At 44.3% G+C, this 20,113-nt stretch overlaps 1 protein-coding gene across 1 annotated transcript in view; it reads right to left on the bottom strand.

Moving 5' to 3' along the window:
- Positions 1-9,717: 9,717 nt before the first annotated feature.
- The window catches only part of LOC109308760 (myocardial zonula adherens protein-like), an 81,637-nt gene continuing 71,241 nt past the window's right edge, over positions 9,718-20,113 (bottom strand). The window contains exons 14-17 of the mRNA XM_019533164.1: positions 15,772-15,890; positions 13,817-14,524; positions 11,257-11,479; positions 9,718-10,284 (exon numbers count right to left, since the gene is read on the bottom strand). Coding sequence (XP_019388709.1) covers positions 10,144-10,284; positions 11,257-11,479; positions 13,817-14,524; positions 15,772-15,890 — 1,191 coding nt within the window. The 3' untranslated portion in view covers positions 9,718-10,143. The remainder of the gene's footprint in view (positions 10,285-11,256; positions 11,480-13,816; positions 14,525-15,771; positions 15,891-20,113) is intronic.

A 20,113-nucleotide genomic window follows, 5' to 3' on the forward strand; every position in this document is an offset into this window, starting at 1 on the left:
ACTTGAATGCCTAAGCCCTTGTCTACACATTAAACTTGCCTGGTGGCAGCACCTTCAGACATACTGCAGCTGCTCTGCACTGGTTTTCTGCTGAACTGGAAGCAATGTAGTTACACCAGGAAGTTACTTTGGGTTTGTTACAACTGCTGAGTGATAGGGCTTAGCCCACCAGTATCACTGTGCAACACCCACACACACTTGGGTTGTGTGGTAAAGTGTGTGCTTTTGGTTGTTATGTATTGTGGTGTGTGTGTGTGTTTATGTGGGCAAGATGGCCCCTGTCGTTCTGTAGGACTGTGTGAAGCTTTGGTCCCTGATTTGATTCAGCAGAGATTCGGCCCGATTCAGTGGCCGAATCTCTGAATCTGAATGGAATCAGAGGACTCTTTACTCTCTCCAAATCAAATCAGAACTCCCCGAATTGATTTGGGGAGATTTGGAAAGATTTGACAATTCAGACATAGACACAGCTTTAATTGCTTTTTCTATACACCTCAAGGTAGCAGGTGGCTTGTCAATGCTGCAATGCTGGGGTGCATGGAGCCTCCCAGAGGAGCATGGGGTGGGGGGGTCCCCAGCACGCTTGGCACCAGACTCGGAAGTGGACCAGAAGCATTTCTGGTCCACTTCCAGGTCTGCCGGGGAGCATGCTGATGCCCCGCCCCCCATGCCTCCCTGGCTCAGCAACTGATGCCTCCTGGACCTGGGGGGGGCACATGGGGTCCCCTGCAGCTGATTGCCAAGCTGGAGGGTGTGTGGGGGGGGCCTGTGTGCTCCCCAGCGGACCCAGGTTCATTGCCAAGCATGTGGGCTCACCGCCCCTCCCCCCCCCAGCACTCCTGTAGGACACTGCATCTGCCCCAGCATCGCAGCGTTCATAAGCCATGGCTGGTACTTTGAGGTATGTAGAAAAAAACATGTAAAGCTGTGTCTATGGCCAAATTGTTGATTCTCTGAATCAGCATCGAATCTTCACATTTGGATTCAGCCAAATCAAATCAGGGACAGTGATCTGAATCAACTAATCAAATCACTGTCCCCAGTTCGGGCCAAATCCAAATCCAATAGGGCCCGCTTCGCACACCCCTATTTCTCTGGCCATGTGCTCTGCACAGGGAAAGCTGGTGTCTGTATCTGAGTGTCACACTCCAGCTGGTCTCTGCCAGCTTTGCCCAGCAACAGATGCCACCCAGCACTCTCCACACACAATCTGGAAAGCCCCTATTTGGCTTGCTGCATGGCCGTGGCCATGTGCCGGGGAAACCCCGTCCCCTGTGGAAAAAACCCCGCGAACATTTTGGCGGGAGAATGTGACCAATCGGGGTCTTGAAAGTGGGCTTGTCACCTGACCTATAAAAGCTAGGGTTGAGTTTCCGCCCAGGGAGAAACCAGAGCAAACACCGCTCAGTAGAGAGAAGCCGGAGCATCCACCGCTCAGTGGGTAGGCCTGGTCAGCTTCCCATGGCTTCTCCTGCCTCCGGAGCCATAAGCAATCATTTGTGCACACATTTGTACTGGTTCATATCGCGCATCATTCTCGATTGTTTTTTTGTTCTCGGATCCATTGTTTGTTTTTCGTTCGTTCATCCCTTATAACCAGGACAGAACGCGCAGCCACATCAACACCGGTGGTGCATGAGTTCTCGGATCCATCGTTTTGGTTTTTGTTTGTTTGTCCCGTATCTGAACCGGGACAGAACCAAGTGTAACTGCCTGTGCAGCCACATCAACATCGGTGGTGCGTAAGTAAGAGACTAACTAAAAAAATGTTCTGGGACCGTTACAAGTCCTCCTCTCCCTCTCGCAACCTAACATCAGGGGACAGAACCCACCGGGGCAACAGTCACAGCCTGGCTCGCGCCCCGCACACTGAGCAAAACATGTAAAATCCTGTGGTCTCATTGGCCAGAGGAAGCGGAAGATTTTCCAGGCAGATTGAGTAAGAGAGACGCTGGAGCATGGCACTCCCTAATTGGACAAGGTTTGGGTGATGTCGCACCAGGTATATAAGAACAACTCAACTAACAGTTTTCTCTCTTTTTCCTAGAGCTGCTGAGACCTGCACAACTGACTTGGGAGCCAGAAAAACTGCTCCCCATGGTGGGGGGTGGTCTTCCCACCTCTTCACTGGAGAGGTGAGCCTCAGGTACAGAGAGAAAAAGCCCGTGTTGGAGTTTGAGATTCCTATTTCCTCCCTCCCCACCCCCTTTTATTTCAGTATTGCCAACTCATGATTTTAGCATTGTTATCAAAGTCTATGATTCACCTGTATGATCAGGGACTACCCAGATGACCAGGGACTTGCATGGCAAGCCATACAAGGAGAGGCTGAGGGATCTCTAAAGAAAAGAAGGCTGAGAGGGGGACCTGATTGTGACTTACTAATATATCAGAGGTGTACATTAGGGGCTCGGTGAACAACTGTTCACCAGGGCGCTCTGAGGGAAAACTAGAAACAACAGCCACAACCGCCTAGAAGATAGTTTCAGGCTGAATATTAGGAAAAACTTCTCCACAACTAGGGTGTGCAGACTATGGAACAAGCTCCACCCAGAGATGGTGCAATCATCTACCCTAGAGGTCTTCAAGAGAAGATTGGACGGTCACCTGGCTGGGGCCACCTGACCCCAGATGTCTTTCCTGCTCATGCAGGGGGGCTGAACCCGATGATCCTTCGGGGTCCCTTCCAGCCCTATTAGTCTATGATTCTATGCTTCAGGAATGTGAAAAACTTAGCTCTTTCTTTTATATTATACATTTATATATGTATAATATATACATATACATATATAAATGTGAAAAACTTAGCTCTTTCTTTTATATTATACATTCCTGAAGCGTAGACTTTAAGAGCAATATCAAAAATCATACAAATTGGCAACCTTGTTTTTTTGAGTGGGATAATATCACTCTCTGAAACTGAGAAGGCTTTGCAGGAAGCGTTCTGAGTTACAACAATCCCCCAGACCAAACAGAAGTGCTGTACTTTTAAAAATTGTGTCCAGACTGCCTATGGCAAAACATTTTCCATCTGTAACACCAAGGGTAAGTGATATAATCACTGACATTTGATTATGGCCAAACAGTCACAGAAGCATTTGTTATGATTTCAGGTCCTTGTTTATAACTAAATAATCGGACCAAAGCTACCTGACTAAGGAGATAATCTTGTACCTGGAAAGCATTGTGCATAGGAGGAAAGGAGATCCTAGCTGTGATTCTGAAAGGGCATTAAATAAACAAATTACACCTGAAGTAAATGGGAGTCGAAAATCTAGACCTCTATGGTTTATATTGTAACCACCATCTATTGGCACGATGTGGTGTCACCACCACAGACAGCATTGTAGCTGTGAGAAAATGAAACACAACTTCTCACTTACCAAGGAAACATGAAGGTAAAATAAATGTCTGTGCTGCCCAGCTGTCTTTCTACTTCCCTTTTCTTTCCAGAATGTGAGAGTTCAAAACCAGCAAAACAAACATCAGACGTTCAGGATATGCTCAGCAAAGATTACCATGTGTACCACCCTCACAGACTGTTAGGGTTACAACACAAACCACACTGAGAAAAGCCAGGAAATACAAGGCAAACATGACCATGCAATTATAATATTGTTCCCTTAAATCTTTGCTGTAAAGTCTCTTACCCTCCCCTCAGCCAACTAACAGTGAGTACATACCAGATGAGTAATAAGCACAGAGGCCACTGAGACAGTGAACAGGAGTGCTGAACTGGCATTGGGCCAGATTTGATTAATCAGGGAAAATGCACTTTTGTATAACCTCGCCCTACTGCTGTTGCCACTATAATGAAGTAGATCCTGTGCAGCCATGAGGTTCCCAGCCTTTTTTAGGCTCCCAAGCCCCCCTTCTGTAACTTTTGTAAATTTAGTGGCACCCTCTGTGCATGTGGTTTTCTCCCATGCAAAGAAGATAAACCATCCTGCCTTTGCCTTGATGTGTGAAGCCCAGGAGCTGTTCCTTGCCTGCCAAGCACAGGGGCAGGAACAATACTTACTGTACGCTGTCTGCAGTGATGGCATTGCCAGTCTGGGCTCTCAAGCACAACAGCCACAGCAGCTTCATGGTGTCCCCTTCCATCAGGCTGGGCTGCAGCAGAGCTTTCTCCTGCAGCTGCTTCCCAGTCCGGGCTCACAGCATCTCCAAAGAGGCATGGTGAAGCAGTGCTACCTGGCAGAGGTGGCTGGGCAGCAGCAATCCCTTTAAAGGGATCTCATGCAACCCTGGTTAAGAATCACTGAGGCAGAGCCAGGCACTGGTGTGGGTAAGTGAGCTATAATACAGATTTTCTAATTTTGACTGCCAATATTCAGTTCAGGACAGGCATAACTGAGATCCACTTATTTTGCAGTTAATTTGATCGAAGACTAGAATCCATTTATCCAGGGAATTGAATTCCCTTGGTGTAGGAAAACTGCTTGCTGGCATAAAGTTACCATAGGCAAATTCTGTACCAGGTATCCCTGCCCACACCACAAAGGTGTTGAAATAGAAGTCCGTTATGTCTATCCTACACTGGTACAATTTAGAGCAGCTAGCATAACTGCTCTAAACATTGTTAGGACTATGGCTTATTTAAATTAGCCTTCAGGATTTGGGGAATTTTAACCTGTTGCCTGAGACCCACTGCCCTTCTACCAGAGATCAGCTGTGAGCCTACCCCTGCCCACAAGCCAGTAGCCATGTCCTGTCAGTTCTTGCTGCCTCTGCTGAGCTAGCAAAAAGTTTCTACATTACAAAAACAGCACAAACTGGCAAGTGACCACCAGCTCCCAACTGCTGAATAAACACCAAACATTCAGCTTTAGTTATTGTTTAGCACAGAAATTTGGATTGGATGTGTGTAGGTGTAACTATATCACTTTGTAGTGTCTCAATACTTATTTAACCCAGTTATCATGCCTATTTCAGTAATTTTGGAGGCGGTAACAATATAGAGATTGTATTAATAGTATATATAGTTGCAGGTCTGCTAGTTCTGTCCTAATTTTGAAAAAAAAGCAGGGGCCATCTTTGCATTGCCAGAAAAGAACTAATTTTCTGAGAAATGTAAATTAGCAGAGGTAGTTGTTTTAATTTTCATCTCACAGGTATTTCAAGAGAAGTTGGGAGGCTCTATTCCTTTAGACTTTGCAGCTAGGGAATTTTTAAACACTGACAACATAGTAATTTTCTTCTCACTCCACGCACGAGTGATATGTGAACCTATCTTTCTTGTTCTTCCTGCTCAAAACTGATGGGAGTTTCATCCCCAAAACTTGACTATAAATCTTTATATAGTAAACACAAAACACTGTGCACACAAATCATTTCACAAACAAGCTTCAATTCTTTATTTTTATATTGGGCCTGTAGCCCATAAAATAAAAATGGGACCAACTCTTACTGCTCAGGTAAAAGTTTTAAACATGTTTTAGAACTTAAAAACTGTAAAATACAACATACACAGCAAGTGTGCTTTAGGAAAAACTTCATATTTCATTACATGGTTAGATGAACAGATGCAGCGCTCCTATCCTACAATCTTATTTCCAGAAAACAAACATGAGGAGCTTGCTATTGCACACTTATCTGGTTTTACTCTTTTCACTACATCTTCTACACTGCAACATTTTGTTCCTGTTGAGATTTCCAGTTAATTATTTTGTTTGTGTGCATGCTTAGCAATGAGCTCAATGAGGTTGATTAGAGCTTCTAGACTCTATGGTAACACAAATACGTCAGCATTAATTGCTGATATACACCATAACATTGTTCTTGTATTGTTGTAGCACTTCCTACCACAATGGCTTGCAGGGACTTCACTGAATAACAGATACATGTGCAATGCTTAGCTAAAATCACTTCTGCTGCTGATGTAATACAACCATGGGTGGACTTGAAGAGATGGCAAGTTATTACCAGAGACCTAGGAGCTCCAGTCATAGACCAGAATATCACTCTATTCCAGACAGTGCAAGTGAATCAACAGACCTATCGAGCACAAAAGAGTTTCCAAATGGCTAAATAGAATACCCCAAAATAATGGGATAATATTGGTTAGTCTAATACAGTGCTTTCAGTACAACAGTAGCCAGACTATCATCTCCTTTTTGGTACACATTTTCGAAGAGAGTGTTCAGAAGGATTTTGATAGAGGAACATGATCATTTTGTAGATGTTTAAAGGGAGCTCCTCCCAAACATGGAAGCAAGCATGAAGGCACTTTTTCTGAAAAATGTAACAAGTGGACAATGGAGGCTGATATTACAGGCCAGACTCCTGCCAGAAGCAGGCTCTGACATCTCAAGCGTTAAAGGGAGAAGCAAGGCATGAACAAGCCACAAAAGGCCCTGAAAGTGAAAACAAGCAGCTTACACTTGATGCAATAGAGAAGGAAAAGTGAGGGGTGATATGGGCAAAGTGATAACCCAGAAGAGCAATCTTTGGAGTAGCATTCTGAGTGGCTCAGGGCAGGGTAAGAGCCAAATGATGTTGCAATGAAAGTGAGGTGCAAGATAGTGAGCCTTGATTAGCTGTAGGAACAGCATCAACTTGGAGATGTTGTTTAGAAACAACCTGGATGTAGAGACCTAGAGAAGTCCCAGATAACAAGCCAAGCAGGTTACAGAAAAGATGGCAGGATTGGAACACTGTTGTACTGTAAGGGTCCAAGGAATATAAGAGGGGCAAGAATTTGTTTTGGTGATACCTTGTATTGGACCAATTGTATAGCTGAGAGAGATGTTAGACAATCTTTGAGGCACGAAGTGCCCTTGCTCAGGTCTGGGAAAAGGATGACCACATTATCCACTGTGATTAAGGAGGTAGCAGGTAAGGCTTGTGAGGGAATTTTAAGCGCTGTACTTAGCCATGTTGAACTTGAGCTAAGGGCTAGATATCCACAAAATGTCAGACAGGCTCAAACTATATTTCGAGTAGAAGACAGGTCTGGTCTGGAAAGCTTGCCACCATTTGGCCAGCTGCACCATCAACATGAAAGCCAACAAAAGAGTATTGTGAGAAAAAGAAGAGACAGCTAGGAATCCAGATCAAGATAAAGTCTGCTGGAAGGGGTTGGGAGAGACAGAAGTAGATGCATAGCAGTTAAAAACAGCAGAAAGAAGGAGGATGTAATGGACTTGGAGCAACTTCTATGATTCAACCAAAACACAGAAGAAACTCCAAAATCTGCCACAAAGTGCATAAGAAAGGCAGCATCAGACAAAAGAATTCAGGTCTCAGAGTCAAGAGGCAAAAGCTAGAGAAAACAAAATATGAATGGTAGATGGAGGAACTTTGTAGAGCTTGAATTATACAGCAAAAGGGAAGGACGGCAGGAAGATGCACACAGAGTTAGGCATGGTGGAACGCCAGACTGGTTCTGGTCAAATTTGTCTCAGGGAGGAGGCAAAAGAACGTGAGACTTTGGAATCTGGATTCATGCTGCTGTGAGGAAGGGGTGGAGAAGCAGGGAAGAGGTGCAGGTACAATCTATAAGAAATATAGAACAGTGATGGTGAAAAGGATAGGGAACATAAGCGGAAGGAGTAAGACAATAGGGAAGAATCTTGAGGGGCGAGAAGAAAAAAAAAAAAGTTATGGATGAGTGACAGATGAAGATTACAAGAGACAAAATACTGTAAGGGTAGGTCCGCTATAGCTACACACACCAACTAGATCAGGGGTGGGCAATTATTTTGGCCAGAGGGCCATTTACAGAATTTTATGCACTGCCACAAGCTCGGTCAGCACCTCCTTCCCCCTCCCTTCCCTCCCCACAGCTCACCAAAACTCCCTAAGTGGTCTCTATGTGCAGCCGGGCAGCTAGGATGGGGCCACAGGCAGGCAGGAGCAGCATCCAGGAGTGGGACACGTGGGCAGAGCTAGGGCTAGGACTGCATCAGGATCCCAGGGCAGTCACAGTGCAGGGCTGGGGCCAGAGCAGAGCTGAGCCACAAGCCACTGCCCACATGTCCCCAAGTTAAGAAAGTATTGAACAGAATTGGTGTGCATAGGGCTTGAATAATCAATAGGTACAATCAAACTACTTCTGGCAAGCTCTTAAAACCCATATGACTAAAAATTAGACACATACTCATATAATTCTGTCACTTTCAACATAAGGAAGAGAGCTGGTAGCATGCAACTTCTGAAAAAACGTTACTTATGAAATGGGCAATGATTCTTGTGGGTGATCTCTTTCAGTTTGTGCAATTGTGTTTTGAGATTTCCAGAACTTCCATTCTTTTAAATGAAATGTAACTAATTTCTAGCAAGTTTGCTTTCTAATATGACATCTTTTAAAAAAAAGTTTCTACAGCAGTTTCCTAACCACTTCAAACCACACAATTACTGAAGAGGAATAAGCTTACCCTGGATTTTACTCCACACTGTGTAATAAGGAGCTGACACAACCAGCTCTCCCAAGTTAACTGGCCATGTTAGGTGTTATTACAGCACTTGACTGCTAGGTGGCTGGCAGTTGAAACTGAGCAAATTCTTCCTCAGAGAGAGCAGACAGCATGTTTTTCAAGGGGTAAATTTCCCCATGTATTGGTCTGCAGCACAGCTGTATTTCAGGTCTATTTTTACTGTGTAGTGAAATGTAGTGTCCATACCCCGAGTTACCTTTGTACACGTGTTGTCACAGGACAAGTTAAACTGAAGAAAGCATGCATAAATCAGTAATAATGATGAAAAGCTGGGGATAGTTTTCTATCTAGAAAATGTCCTTATTCCAACAGCCACAAACATTTATTGCTGTATCCTGCCCTCATATACCCTTTCCTCCCGCTCAGGTAGCTTGTTCCAGCAAGGATTATTCTGAAGGTGTGTTGCATTGTAGGGCACTGGAGCATAAACATGAGATTCCTTTCAAGGTTCCAAAAATTGCATAAATAGCAAAAAACTTGAAAGGAATCTCATGTTTATGGTCATACCTCTAAAGGCTGAACCCACTATGTTCTCCTTCAGAAGCACACATCTGTATTGGTGCAGTTTATAGGCATGCACATGTTTACTGGCCTTTCTAGCAAGCCCCTTAGTTTCCAGATGTTTGTCTTTCTAAGCAGACAACATCCTAGTATACTTACCATCAACAAAAGTAGGAAAGACTATTTACCTGCCAAAAGGTTCAAGTTTTCCAACAGCAGTTAATGCTAACATTCAAGTCAGCAGTAAGGAGCCAAGTACCCTAAACTGCTCCGGAGGAATCTGAGTCAATATCTTGGCAGGGCAAATAAGGCATTTTCTCTTATCTTTGTTTGAGATGTATTTGCAGTGAACCTATTATATACACTGCAAAAGTAATTAAGATTTTACTCAGTATTTTGTTAACAAAAAGTGCTTTTCAAATGGTGCTCATTTTCAGAGGAGCACCTTTATTCCAAGACAAAAAAAGTTCCAAAAGAATTCTGGCACATGCAGGAGTTTCTTTATCTTGCAATGTCAGCCAAGTTAGCCTCACTGAAGAAGTACCCAGGACTTATTTCCACCAACAGATCTGGAGGAAGGATCTTTTTCATCAGTAGCAGATAATAGACAGTGAGAAATAGTATTCCAAAATTTTAATCAACATACAAAAATAATGTGGAAAAAAACCAAAGTTCTTCAATAGAAAATATTATATTATTTAAGTGTCTTTGATCTCTAAATTTGCTTTAACAGTAATCATTGTAAGTCTCAATGCCCAAAGGGAACTTGAGTTATAAAATAACTCTAGATTTGTCCATTCACAATATGTAAAAGGAGTAACATTTTTTCGACCTTTAAACCTTTGTTTGCCATTGAACAGTAACCACTTCCTTGTGAATGCTCTGTCACTGCTTACTAAAGCATGTTCAAAAGCTGCCTTAGCTGAGCTGTAAAGAGCCCAATGGGCAAGTTTTCAAGGGCACTGATGCCTTGTCAACTCTTGTACAACAAATCAGACCAAGCCCCAGCCCCTCAAAAACAACTCACCACTCTCATTTGTATTCAAAAAAATCAATTACTGCCTTCTGGAACTGCAGTGTTATAGCTCCTCCAGCAAAAACAGAGCAACCTATATGGCAAAGAATACTGGTCATCCAGGTTTAAAACTGTGGTACAAGGCCTTTCCCCCCCACCCAGTCCACTGTTATGTATTCTTTTGCAAACTCAGTCTTCTGTTGAAAAGCAGTCTTCTTCATCCCACACTTCTCTGTACTGTTTTGATGCCTCTCCCTCTGGTTCATACTTGACCATTTTAATATTCAATCTCTCTGCCAGCTTTTGTGCTGCAAGTTTGGCTTGCATCTCCTAAAATAAAACACCACAAGAAGACCACAATGAAAAACACAAACAAGTTAAACTAAAACTTAAAAGTTTGTCATTTTAGTTTGGATGTCAAAATGCAACTAGAAGAAAGCGTCATCAAAATCCCCGTAACTCTCAATTATGCTTACTTCTGGGGTTAAACTCTGCAATTCTAAGGATATCTGCTGGGGGAAAAGAAGTTTAAAAAAAATTAACACACATCACTCCACCAAATTAAAAATAAATATTTTCACATTTTTCTGTTGTTCTCTTTTTTTTTTTTTCCTCCTTTTTCTTTCTTTTTTTAAAGTATGAGCAGCAGCTCCCTGCTGCTCTTCTCAGAGAAAATCCAATGCTAGTAGAAGTTTGCCCAATAAACTTTAACAGAGAAATATCTGGCCCACATATGTAATTATCCTGCTTAGATGCATTGCTAACTGGAAAGAACAGTTTTACTGGAAACTGAGGCCTGTTGCTACTCCAATAACTACTTTGATTGCAGTTTCTCAAATGTATCAATCAGAAGATTAATTAGCAAGTGTTCATAAAATATTAAAACAAGCAACATGCTGAAGTTAAGTGGCCCAAAACTAAAAAGACTTTATAAGGTGTACCAGCAAATAACTATAGCTACTTCCACATTTTAAATGTCAGATATTCTTTTGGTTATCATCCATATGAGTTTTGATCTCAAAAAACAGAACTTCAGCAACTAGTACTTTTGTTAGAGGGATATACAAACTAGAAGGTAGAGCTGAAATTGCACTGAATTTATCATTACTACATACAGAGAATTTGCTGCTTAATAAACAGCTCTAAAAAAATTAATCTGAGAACATGGTTATAGAAAAAAGTGCATGTAACATGAACAAGGGGAGTCTCAGTTAGTGTACTGGTATCAAAAGGTGTCACTTTTATACTTTAGCTGTCAAAAGACAGTTATTTTCTAGACCAAATATTAACATCAACTCATACCTCATAAGCTTCTTTTTGTTTTATCTGAATTGCTATGGATTCTTCTATGGATAACAACCGAGTAGGCACATGGTGTAGTGGTGGCAACCGGGCTGCTGTGACATCATTCAAGTGTTTCTTATCTCGGAGTCGTCTTTCTTCAGCAGAAATTGGAGACCCAGGACCTCCAGGTGAATGATCAGGTGACGAACCTTGAGATGACCCACTTAACTCAGACAGTAATCTAGAAGCAAAACAAATGTGAAGCTGTGATCCATATTTGCAGTGCAGTTCAATAAAGCTTCATAGGTCTAGAAACAGTGGTTTATAATACTGAAAGACTAACAAAAATTAAATGGGCTCTGTAGCAGGTTGGGGTAGGCTATATGTAGCAGAGACTGCAGCTCAGCTGCAGACAGTAAAGCAAGACTACATGCCTGCCTAAGGTGACAGGCTGCAGCCCAGATGCAGGTGGTAAAGCAAGACTGCATGCCTGCTTGGGAGGACTAAGCAGCTAAATCAGCAGGGATTTGGGGTTTCTCCATTTGCATGAAAAAAAGCAAAGGTTTTCTATTTTAAAAGAGAAAAATCTGAGAAACCACAGGTTTCTTGCAGGCTGGCAGAGATGTTGCAGGTGGTAAGGTAAGACTGTATGCCTGCCTAGGACTGGACAGCTGATGAGGATAACTGGCTGATTAAGAGGAAGTTAAAAGCTCCTAGGGGCAAGAGCTAGAAAAGAGAAAAGGCTGGGAGACAGAGACTTCAGCACTGAGCCAGAACATTCACTCCATATCTGAGACAGGACTGTAGGGCAAGGGTTGACTCTTTACTATTGATGTCTTTGTTTGTGTAATGATTTATGATTGGTTGCACCCTGTGGAGCAAGTTGGCCCCATAGAAATAAAGAGCGTGTGGTATCAACAGATGAACTGTTCTAATCTCTAAATGAGACCACATAAACTAGTAAGCTATAAAGCACTTTTTTTTTTTTTTTGGAAAAAAGCTAACTAATTTCCACAGTGCATCAATAAATGAATACAACCTGTTTTATTAATGCAGGAAAATAACCTAGGGGTTAAGTAATCTTTCCAGTGCTGCACAGGGAGGCACTACTGTACCTGGAATTAGACTTTAGAAGTCCTACGTTGGTACCAACCTATACAAAATACCACCAATTTCTATTAAAGCTTTTGCTGGAATCGAGAACATATTTCAGAAACTGCTCTAGCAGAATCATGCCTTAAGTATAATCTCTTTGCACACATGAATTTCTAGTACAACTGTAAAAGAATAGCTCTAGTCACACCACATCTCCCTAGCCCAGCTACTCTCCTTACTGCTTTCTTCTAGTTACCTAAAGTTTTCACTCCATAGAAAAGTAAGTGCTTTTAGATGGCTGACAGTCTTGTACTTCCATATCCTTTGTCTAAGTCTTACCTAGATTATGGTCCTCTCCTCAATTATAGATATGCATTATAACAGTTCTTCTCCTACACATAGTATAATATTGTAGTTCTCAACCTTTGTAGACTAGAGGCAACTGCAGGAGAATGCTAGCTATTAGTTTTCATGCTTTTCTTGCTCACAGAAAAATGGAAGTTTTTCTGTGCAAAGAATTCATAAGAACCACAACTACAGATTTCTATTTGCAATTGGTTTTTCTTCTGAATTACATTTGTAAACTTAATAATGCTAACATTTATATGATACCCTGCAGCACTGTGGCACTCTGGTTAAGAGTCCTTAGCACAATACATTTAGTAAAGCTACCAAACTCAGTCCTATCAGAACTAGTATTGCAAGTTAATGGGGAAAGAGGAGGTATCATTACCACAAGTTTGTTACTCTTGACAAACAACAAAGACATTTCAGTAAGTGGACTCTGACCTGTTGCTGTCAGGTGTGCAAGTAGAGCTCTGGTTGTCTAAAATAGTAACAATGACCTCTGTTAACAGAAATCTAGAGTCTGAGCAATCCTGAAAGATGACCACCTGCTATCACACTTTAAAAGTAAACCTGAAGATTCGTTAATTGAGCAATTGCTTTGTAGCCAGGACAAAAATAATTAGGTGCACCAATACATCAGTCCAGATCAGCACCAACATAAAGAAAATTGATCAGAAATCTGCCTAATGTGACCAATTAATTTGGCCCATTAAATCCTCATGTACAGCCCCACAGCTTAAAGCTGTACACAGCTGGTAAGTCTGGTGGGGTGGAAGGAGAGGGAAGGGGGTGGCTCCCACTGCTGAGTACTACTCTTCCAGGAGCCACTGGTCCAGTGCTTGTCTGCTCATCCAGCGGCTCCCACCACTGCTGCTGCTTGTCCAGGATGGGGCAGGCTGGGGCCAGGACTGCGTGGGGTTCTTCCTGCCCTGCCCTGATTTGAGGGCACATGCCCTGGCTGCACCCCCACCCCCAGATGAGTGGTGGGAGCAGCAGCAAGAGCCACTGAACAAATAGGCAGCACTGGACCAGTGGCTCCTGGACAAACAGTATACAGTGGCAGGAGCAACACCCCACCCCCCCCCCTTTTTTTTTTTTTTAAAATACTAGTGCTAGTTTTGATTAAATTACTTACATGTTTGTTTTAAACTTAGGTTTTTTAGCTACTGGGTTCTTGGCTCTTGACTCAAGAATTTCAATGTAATGCAACTTTTTGGGCAGTTTGGTATGCAGGCTTCCAAAGGGATTTTCCTTAACTGCAGAAACATGCCGTTCTTTTTCTGATGTTCCTTCACTGTTATCCCCATATACAATTGTGAAACTTCGAAAGGCATCAACTAATGCACTGCCACTGTTGCCTAATGTCTCTGCAGCACCTTCTGTACCAGCCACAGAACTACTTAGAGATATCTGTTTATCAGTTTTCAGCAGGCTGGCTGTGGATGACTGTGGCCTGATTTCACTTCCAAGTGGGACTTTTGTTGGGCTTTCTACAGAGCTTTTGATTTCATCATTTTTCCCATGACCCTTCTCATTTGCAGAAGCTGCATCTGTGAGTCTTTGCCTGGCAAGTTCAGCTTCCTGGTTTTGCAACACCACCTTGGATCCATTTACATTAATAGAAGAGTTCTTATTAACGGCTGCAAATGCTTCATTTATCAATTTGTTCTCATTTAGCTTGCTTGTATTAGTTTTGCCTCGTCTTGCCTGGAACTCCAATCTCACAGGAGACAGCAGTTCGGTTGTCCTCATTACTACTTCCTCTTGTGCAATAACATGTTTGAGCTTTTCAGCAAAATCGGAGATCTTTTTCCCCTTGTCTGAGAGTCTATTAATAAACTTCCTAAAAACATAAGAAAAAAGTTGTGATGACTGAACAAAACACTTCTGGCATACATGTATGTAATATCAGTTGGATGAAGCCAATGGCTTCATAGAAACATAGTATAACTTTTGTGTTTCTCTGAAAACATTACAATACTAACAACTGCATGTCTGTGAAGTCTGTAACCTTAAAGATTCATCGCTTTGAGATAGTAAATAGTTTTCCCACACCACTAGAAACCATTACATTTTTTTGTTTACAAGTGGCATGCATTTTTTATAATGACTTAAAGTCAGATGTGTCAAAAGAGAAATACAAGACTGAACTGAAGTGTGCTATAGTTACCTTGGGTGGCAAAACTATCAGTTTATGTACAAGCTAAATAAGTCACTTCAACTGCAATCCTGACACCCTGGACCAGACTCCATGCATTTGGATTGTGCTAACAAACCTATTAGTAGCAAACTAATTACAGAAGCACTTTTGGGAGAGTGTGGCAAGGAGCTGAAATGCTGAGATTTTGATAACACTGATTTAATACTCAGTGGTAACTTGTGCCAAAGGATGAGTTATTTAAACAGACTCCACAGAGAAATCAAGTCAAGCATGATTAAGTCCATCTGTGTAGCCTGCCCTATACCAGAAGAGAGAGGCCAGGCCAGCAAACCCTTCTGGTGTAAATACATGTTATCCCAGCAAAGGAACATGTGCCAGCTCCCTGGGCAAAATAATTAGGCTAGCATTAAAGTGTTTTTCCAAGCAAAACTGTCTTGAGCTGAAGCCCAAGTAGTGGCTGCACCCTTAAATCACTGCAGCCAGGGACCAGTCCAACACCCATGGGGCACAGCACTAGAGAGGACAGCCATAACCGTACCTGGGGCAGGGCAGCAATTTTTCATTGCCAGCGTGAGAGAGGACTGAGGAAAGAGACCACTTATACTCCAGGCTAGCTGGGCCCCAGCTCCCCAAGCTCCTTCTGCAGTTTCTATGGGCTGGCTTGGAAAGCAGTGATGCTGCCAGAGCAGGAGGTGAACTGGTCCCCTGCAGCCTGACACATCCACGACCGCCTGGGGCAGCCGAGGCGGCGCCGGGCAACCAGACCCCTCACAAAGGGCTGGGGGGGGGAGGACAGCTGGAGGCCGCATCGCCGCGCGGGGCCCGCTCCTTCCTCCCCCGCTCCCGGGGGCACCGCCTCCACCGCGGACCAGGGCCCGGCAGCCGGACGCCCCCCTGCCCTGCCCTGCCTTGCCTCGCCCCGCGCTCACCGATCCGCCAGCAGTCGCTGCTGGCGCCGCAGCATGTCCCGCAGCTCCGGGAGGCTGCGGCCATGCAGGGCCCCGCTGCCGCTGGGCGGCGCCGACATACCGCGGGACGAGGCCGCATGTCACAGGGGACAGCAGCCCGGAGCCGGCTCCACCACACAACTCCCAACTTCCGCCACCCACAGGAAGCCACCATACTTCCGGAAACGACGGCAGAGCCGAGGGGCCACACTTATGCCAAGGCGCGAGGGCGGGGCGAGGCGGGGCGGGACTCTGCGGCAAGTCGCCCCGCCCCCCCGCCACGGCGGCCGCTCGCGTCACAGCCCCCTCCTCCCCGCCCCCAATTCCTGCTAATCTCTCCCCACTCCAGAGGTGCGAACAACTCCCCCCACGATCCTTCCCCTTAGGTCTGCTCTGCTCCCCCTGTCAACGAGTCTCTGGTGTTCCCCTTTTCTGGCACTTAATGAGTTCGTTGCAGTTGCCTGGAGACCAGCTCCACCTGCAAAGTAACTGTCACAGGATACAAAGCTCTAGCCAGCTGTAAAGTTAGTCCTCACAAATATGTACCTGGTTGCTATTGAGCTTTAATTTGCATGTGTAACAGGGGCTCCCCTGTGGCCAGTGGTGCAACACCCAAGCCTTGAGGATTGCAGCTTCCAGGATCCCTAAGCCTGAGGACACAGGAAACCCTTGGACCCAAGTGGGCCTCTAGGCCCCAGCTGTGCCTCATGCACCCCTGGGACGAGAGACCCTGCAGCTCACAGCTCTCTGGGTCCCAGCTGTGACTCCCACAGCTGGGACCCAGGGCCCCATTGTGGGGTCTGTGGATCCTGGGTGCATGTGGCCTCTATGGCTGGAAGCCCACTATCAGGCTGGCCTTACATTGCAATGAGGTACAATTGGATTTAGTGCACAATCTCACAATCTCGCCTCCTACCACACACATGGCATGGCAGGAAATGTGATTGTGCAGATCACACGTTAGACTCAGTCATGCCTTTACCTGAACTTGTAGAGGGGGCCTGAACAATAATGGGTATAGCACTAATGACAGTATCTTTCCACTATTTTGACTAACTTTTGCCTAGTTTGTTCTGTTTTTTTAATAGATGTAAACTAGTAGCAAATTTAGTGCCTGTTATATTTATTTTTGCTTTGATCGGAAACAGAATAAAATATTGCTAGCCTACCCCACCCCATGCCTGTTAGTAAAGCATTGAGTTTCTCTTTTAACTGGAGAAAAATGTGTTCAAAGTGATGATACACCACACCATCTGCACCCTGCTTTTTCAAAATCCTGGATCCACCCATGACAAGTAATAAACTGAACCTCATGAGGATAGGCCCAGATGGCTTCAGATGATATTACTACTACTGCCACCACCACTGAATCCACTCCCAAAGCTTAGCAACTACAGTACTGGGACAGGGTGCAGGTGCTTGCTTTGAGCACCATGCACCATGAATGACTTTTGCTGGTTTAGACCAAAACAGCCACCAACGTGCAGTATGGGCAAAGTTGTGATTCTTTAAGGACAAACCCTGCTGCATGTCTTCAGCTTCTCATATGTAGTAGTAGGATAAGTGTGGCTCTGCTGTTTAGGGGTTAAATCAGGAGTGTCTGATCACAGTTGAGTCCATGGCACATCCCAGGGACTAGGTCCTTATATTTCCCTATATAAGCAGTGTTTAGCAGTATAAAGAGTAAAGCTGAGATGGGGTCAGGCTGGATTGTTGGATCTACTTTCCCTTATCCATCACAAACTGGACATGGGAGGCTACTTCTAGGTCAAGGTTGCAGAGGTTAGAGCCGGTTGCCCTTTTGTGGCCTTGTAGTGCAGAGTGGAACCTTCCATATCATAAATTGTGCAAAATTAGACATGTAAACACTCGTAAAAAAGTGGGGAAGAAACGCAAAAGACCACAGATAGAAGAAGAGAATATAGCCAAAGGACAAGCTGGGACATTAAGTGTCTTAGAGGCTGTTTCCATCTAGTAGAAACAATAATAAAGTCATTAGCTGAACAGCATGTCACAGGCAGTAGAGTTGGGTCTTTTAAAGTCTATCTGAATTGTGGCTTCTTGGTCCAAGTAATAGCAAAGAGACACATTTCCCAGAGATTGTTAAAACAGTTGTTTCATGAACAGGATGAACTGAGGGCCCACCCTAGAGGGACAGAGGGAGGAAACATGTTAAAATGGCTACTCGCTCCTTTGTTTGCTCAGCTGGAAGGTAAATTGAAAAGCTGAGGGCCAGGGGAAATGAGATTAATCAAGTAGGCAGCTCCCCATGAAAAAAATACCATGATCTGGGTGAGAAAAGCCAAGTTAAATGAGTTTGTGAGGGGTTCCAATCAGTCCTGTTGCCTGCATGGATGAGGTGCACTTGGGGTGGGCAGTGGCGCTGCTGGGAGGGGGGACTAGAGTGGATTTTGAGGTGGCTCTAGCCTGCCCAACCTTCCCTCCCAGCTTCCTGTCTTAAGCGCAGCCCAGTCGTGCCTACCCCCACTGGGAAGAGCCTGGCACTGTCCCTAGCCCCAACCTGCAGTGGCAGCCTACCCCACCCCATGCGCAAATCTAGGGGCCCACACCTCCTGGGGTGCATGCTATGGCAGGAGCTGCCACTCACCCCTCCCCATGCCCCCTGGATGAGCCACAGCTCTGTCCTGTGCCCTGCCCAAGCAGTGCTTGCCCCTGCCCCAGCCCCACTCCCTCCCTCACTGTGGAGGCCTCTATCTGCCCTCCCCATACCCCTTCCCTTCTCCCTGTAACAGATTTATCAGCCAGACCCAGCTGCTCTCTGTGGTCCTGGCTACCCACCTGCTGTGCTTGAGACTGCGCGCGCACACACGCACATGCACACACGCACACCATTTATCGGCCGCATCAAACAAAAAAAATGCTAATTGCTGATACTCTCAATTTTCATCATATTGGTGCCAATCTGATATGGGACCAATGTATCAGTGCACCTCTACTCACACTGTATATGCCCCAGCAGAATACCGTGTTCTTGTATGGCTTAATACTTGCCACACAAAAAACCTTGACACTATATGTAGTGAGTGACCTGACATACACAACACTGCACAACTTACACACACACATGTACTTCTCATAGTCTCAGGCATTACACCAAGTGATAAGACAACAGACCCTAACATCATTACTGGCAATAGAAGCAAGAGATGACAAAAATCACCTGCTCCATCAACTGTTAGCTGAAGACCTGAACAGATGAAGGCTTAAAAGTCATAAACCATTTATACATGAAGCCCATAAACTCCTGGAAGAGATTGGGGATGCTGAACCCAACCTGTGGGTAGCAACAATGGGAAAGATCAGAACTGTTCCTACAGTGCTTTATTCCAACACCAAACAAGTCCTTCATTGGGCACAACTGTGACAGGGAAGCATAGGTCCAGCTGAACAGCCTGAAATCTGGATACAGATGCTTCAAAACAAGAGTTTTACAAGATGAACATCTTGGACAGTGCACTGTATGAACGTGGTATTCAACAAATAGTACAAGGTTCTTTGGGTAAATGTGATATCTTTTATTAGACCAACTAAGTAGTTGGAAAAAATTGTTTGTTGCAAGCTTTTGGACACAAACATCCTTCTTCAGTCATCGGGGGGGTCTGCTGCTGTTTTGTGTTCTCCTGGATGGAATAGAAGCCAATATGCAAAATGCAGGTCTGTGAAAATGCAGATGTATGGTAGTGAGGATTAGAGGCCATGGGAGACAATAGGTGCGAGACAGGTAGAGGTGGGGGAAGAAGGCGGGAAATGTTGACCTGGTGCTATAACGTAGCTGGTGAAATGTAGAGACGTTACCTGGGGTTATTAGATGGCAGGCCGATTATAATGTGCCATAAATCCAATGTCTGTATTTAGTCCATGGTTTTTTTGTGTCCAGTAGACTTATGAAGTTTGTAGGCTCATCGATGAAAGGAGTTTTGTAAATTCTGTTTGAGGATTAGAACAGAGAGACTGGAGAGACAGTGGTTGTCTTGTGAGAATGTGCACCCAGAGATAATTGAGGATTTTTGCCTTTGATAGATTTTCAGTGTGCATTCATTCTGGTACACACTTGTTGTTCAGTTTCTCCTACATACATTTAGTGCACTGGATGAGCTATATTACATTTCTGGAGGTGCAGATGTAAGATCTAGGAAAGGTGATGGTTCTGTTATGGGGTATAGTTATTGTGGAAGTGGTAGAGATGCCTTAGTAGATTTTACATTTCTTGTCTTGGCATGGTCTGGATCCATTCAAAGCATCTTGGGCCATAGGAAGTCTGCTTCTAGCAATGAGATTGGTGAGGTTCAGTGCTTGTTAAGGG

Source organism: Crocodylus porosus, unplaced genomic scaffold (assembly GCF_001723895.1).
Source record: "Crocodylus porosus isolate Cpor-Errol unplaced genomic scaffold, CroPor_comp1, whole genome shotgun sequence".
Lineage (NCBI taxonomy): Eukaryota > Metazoa > Chordata > Crocodylia > Crocodylidae > Crocodylus > Crocodylus porosus.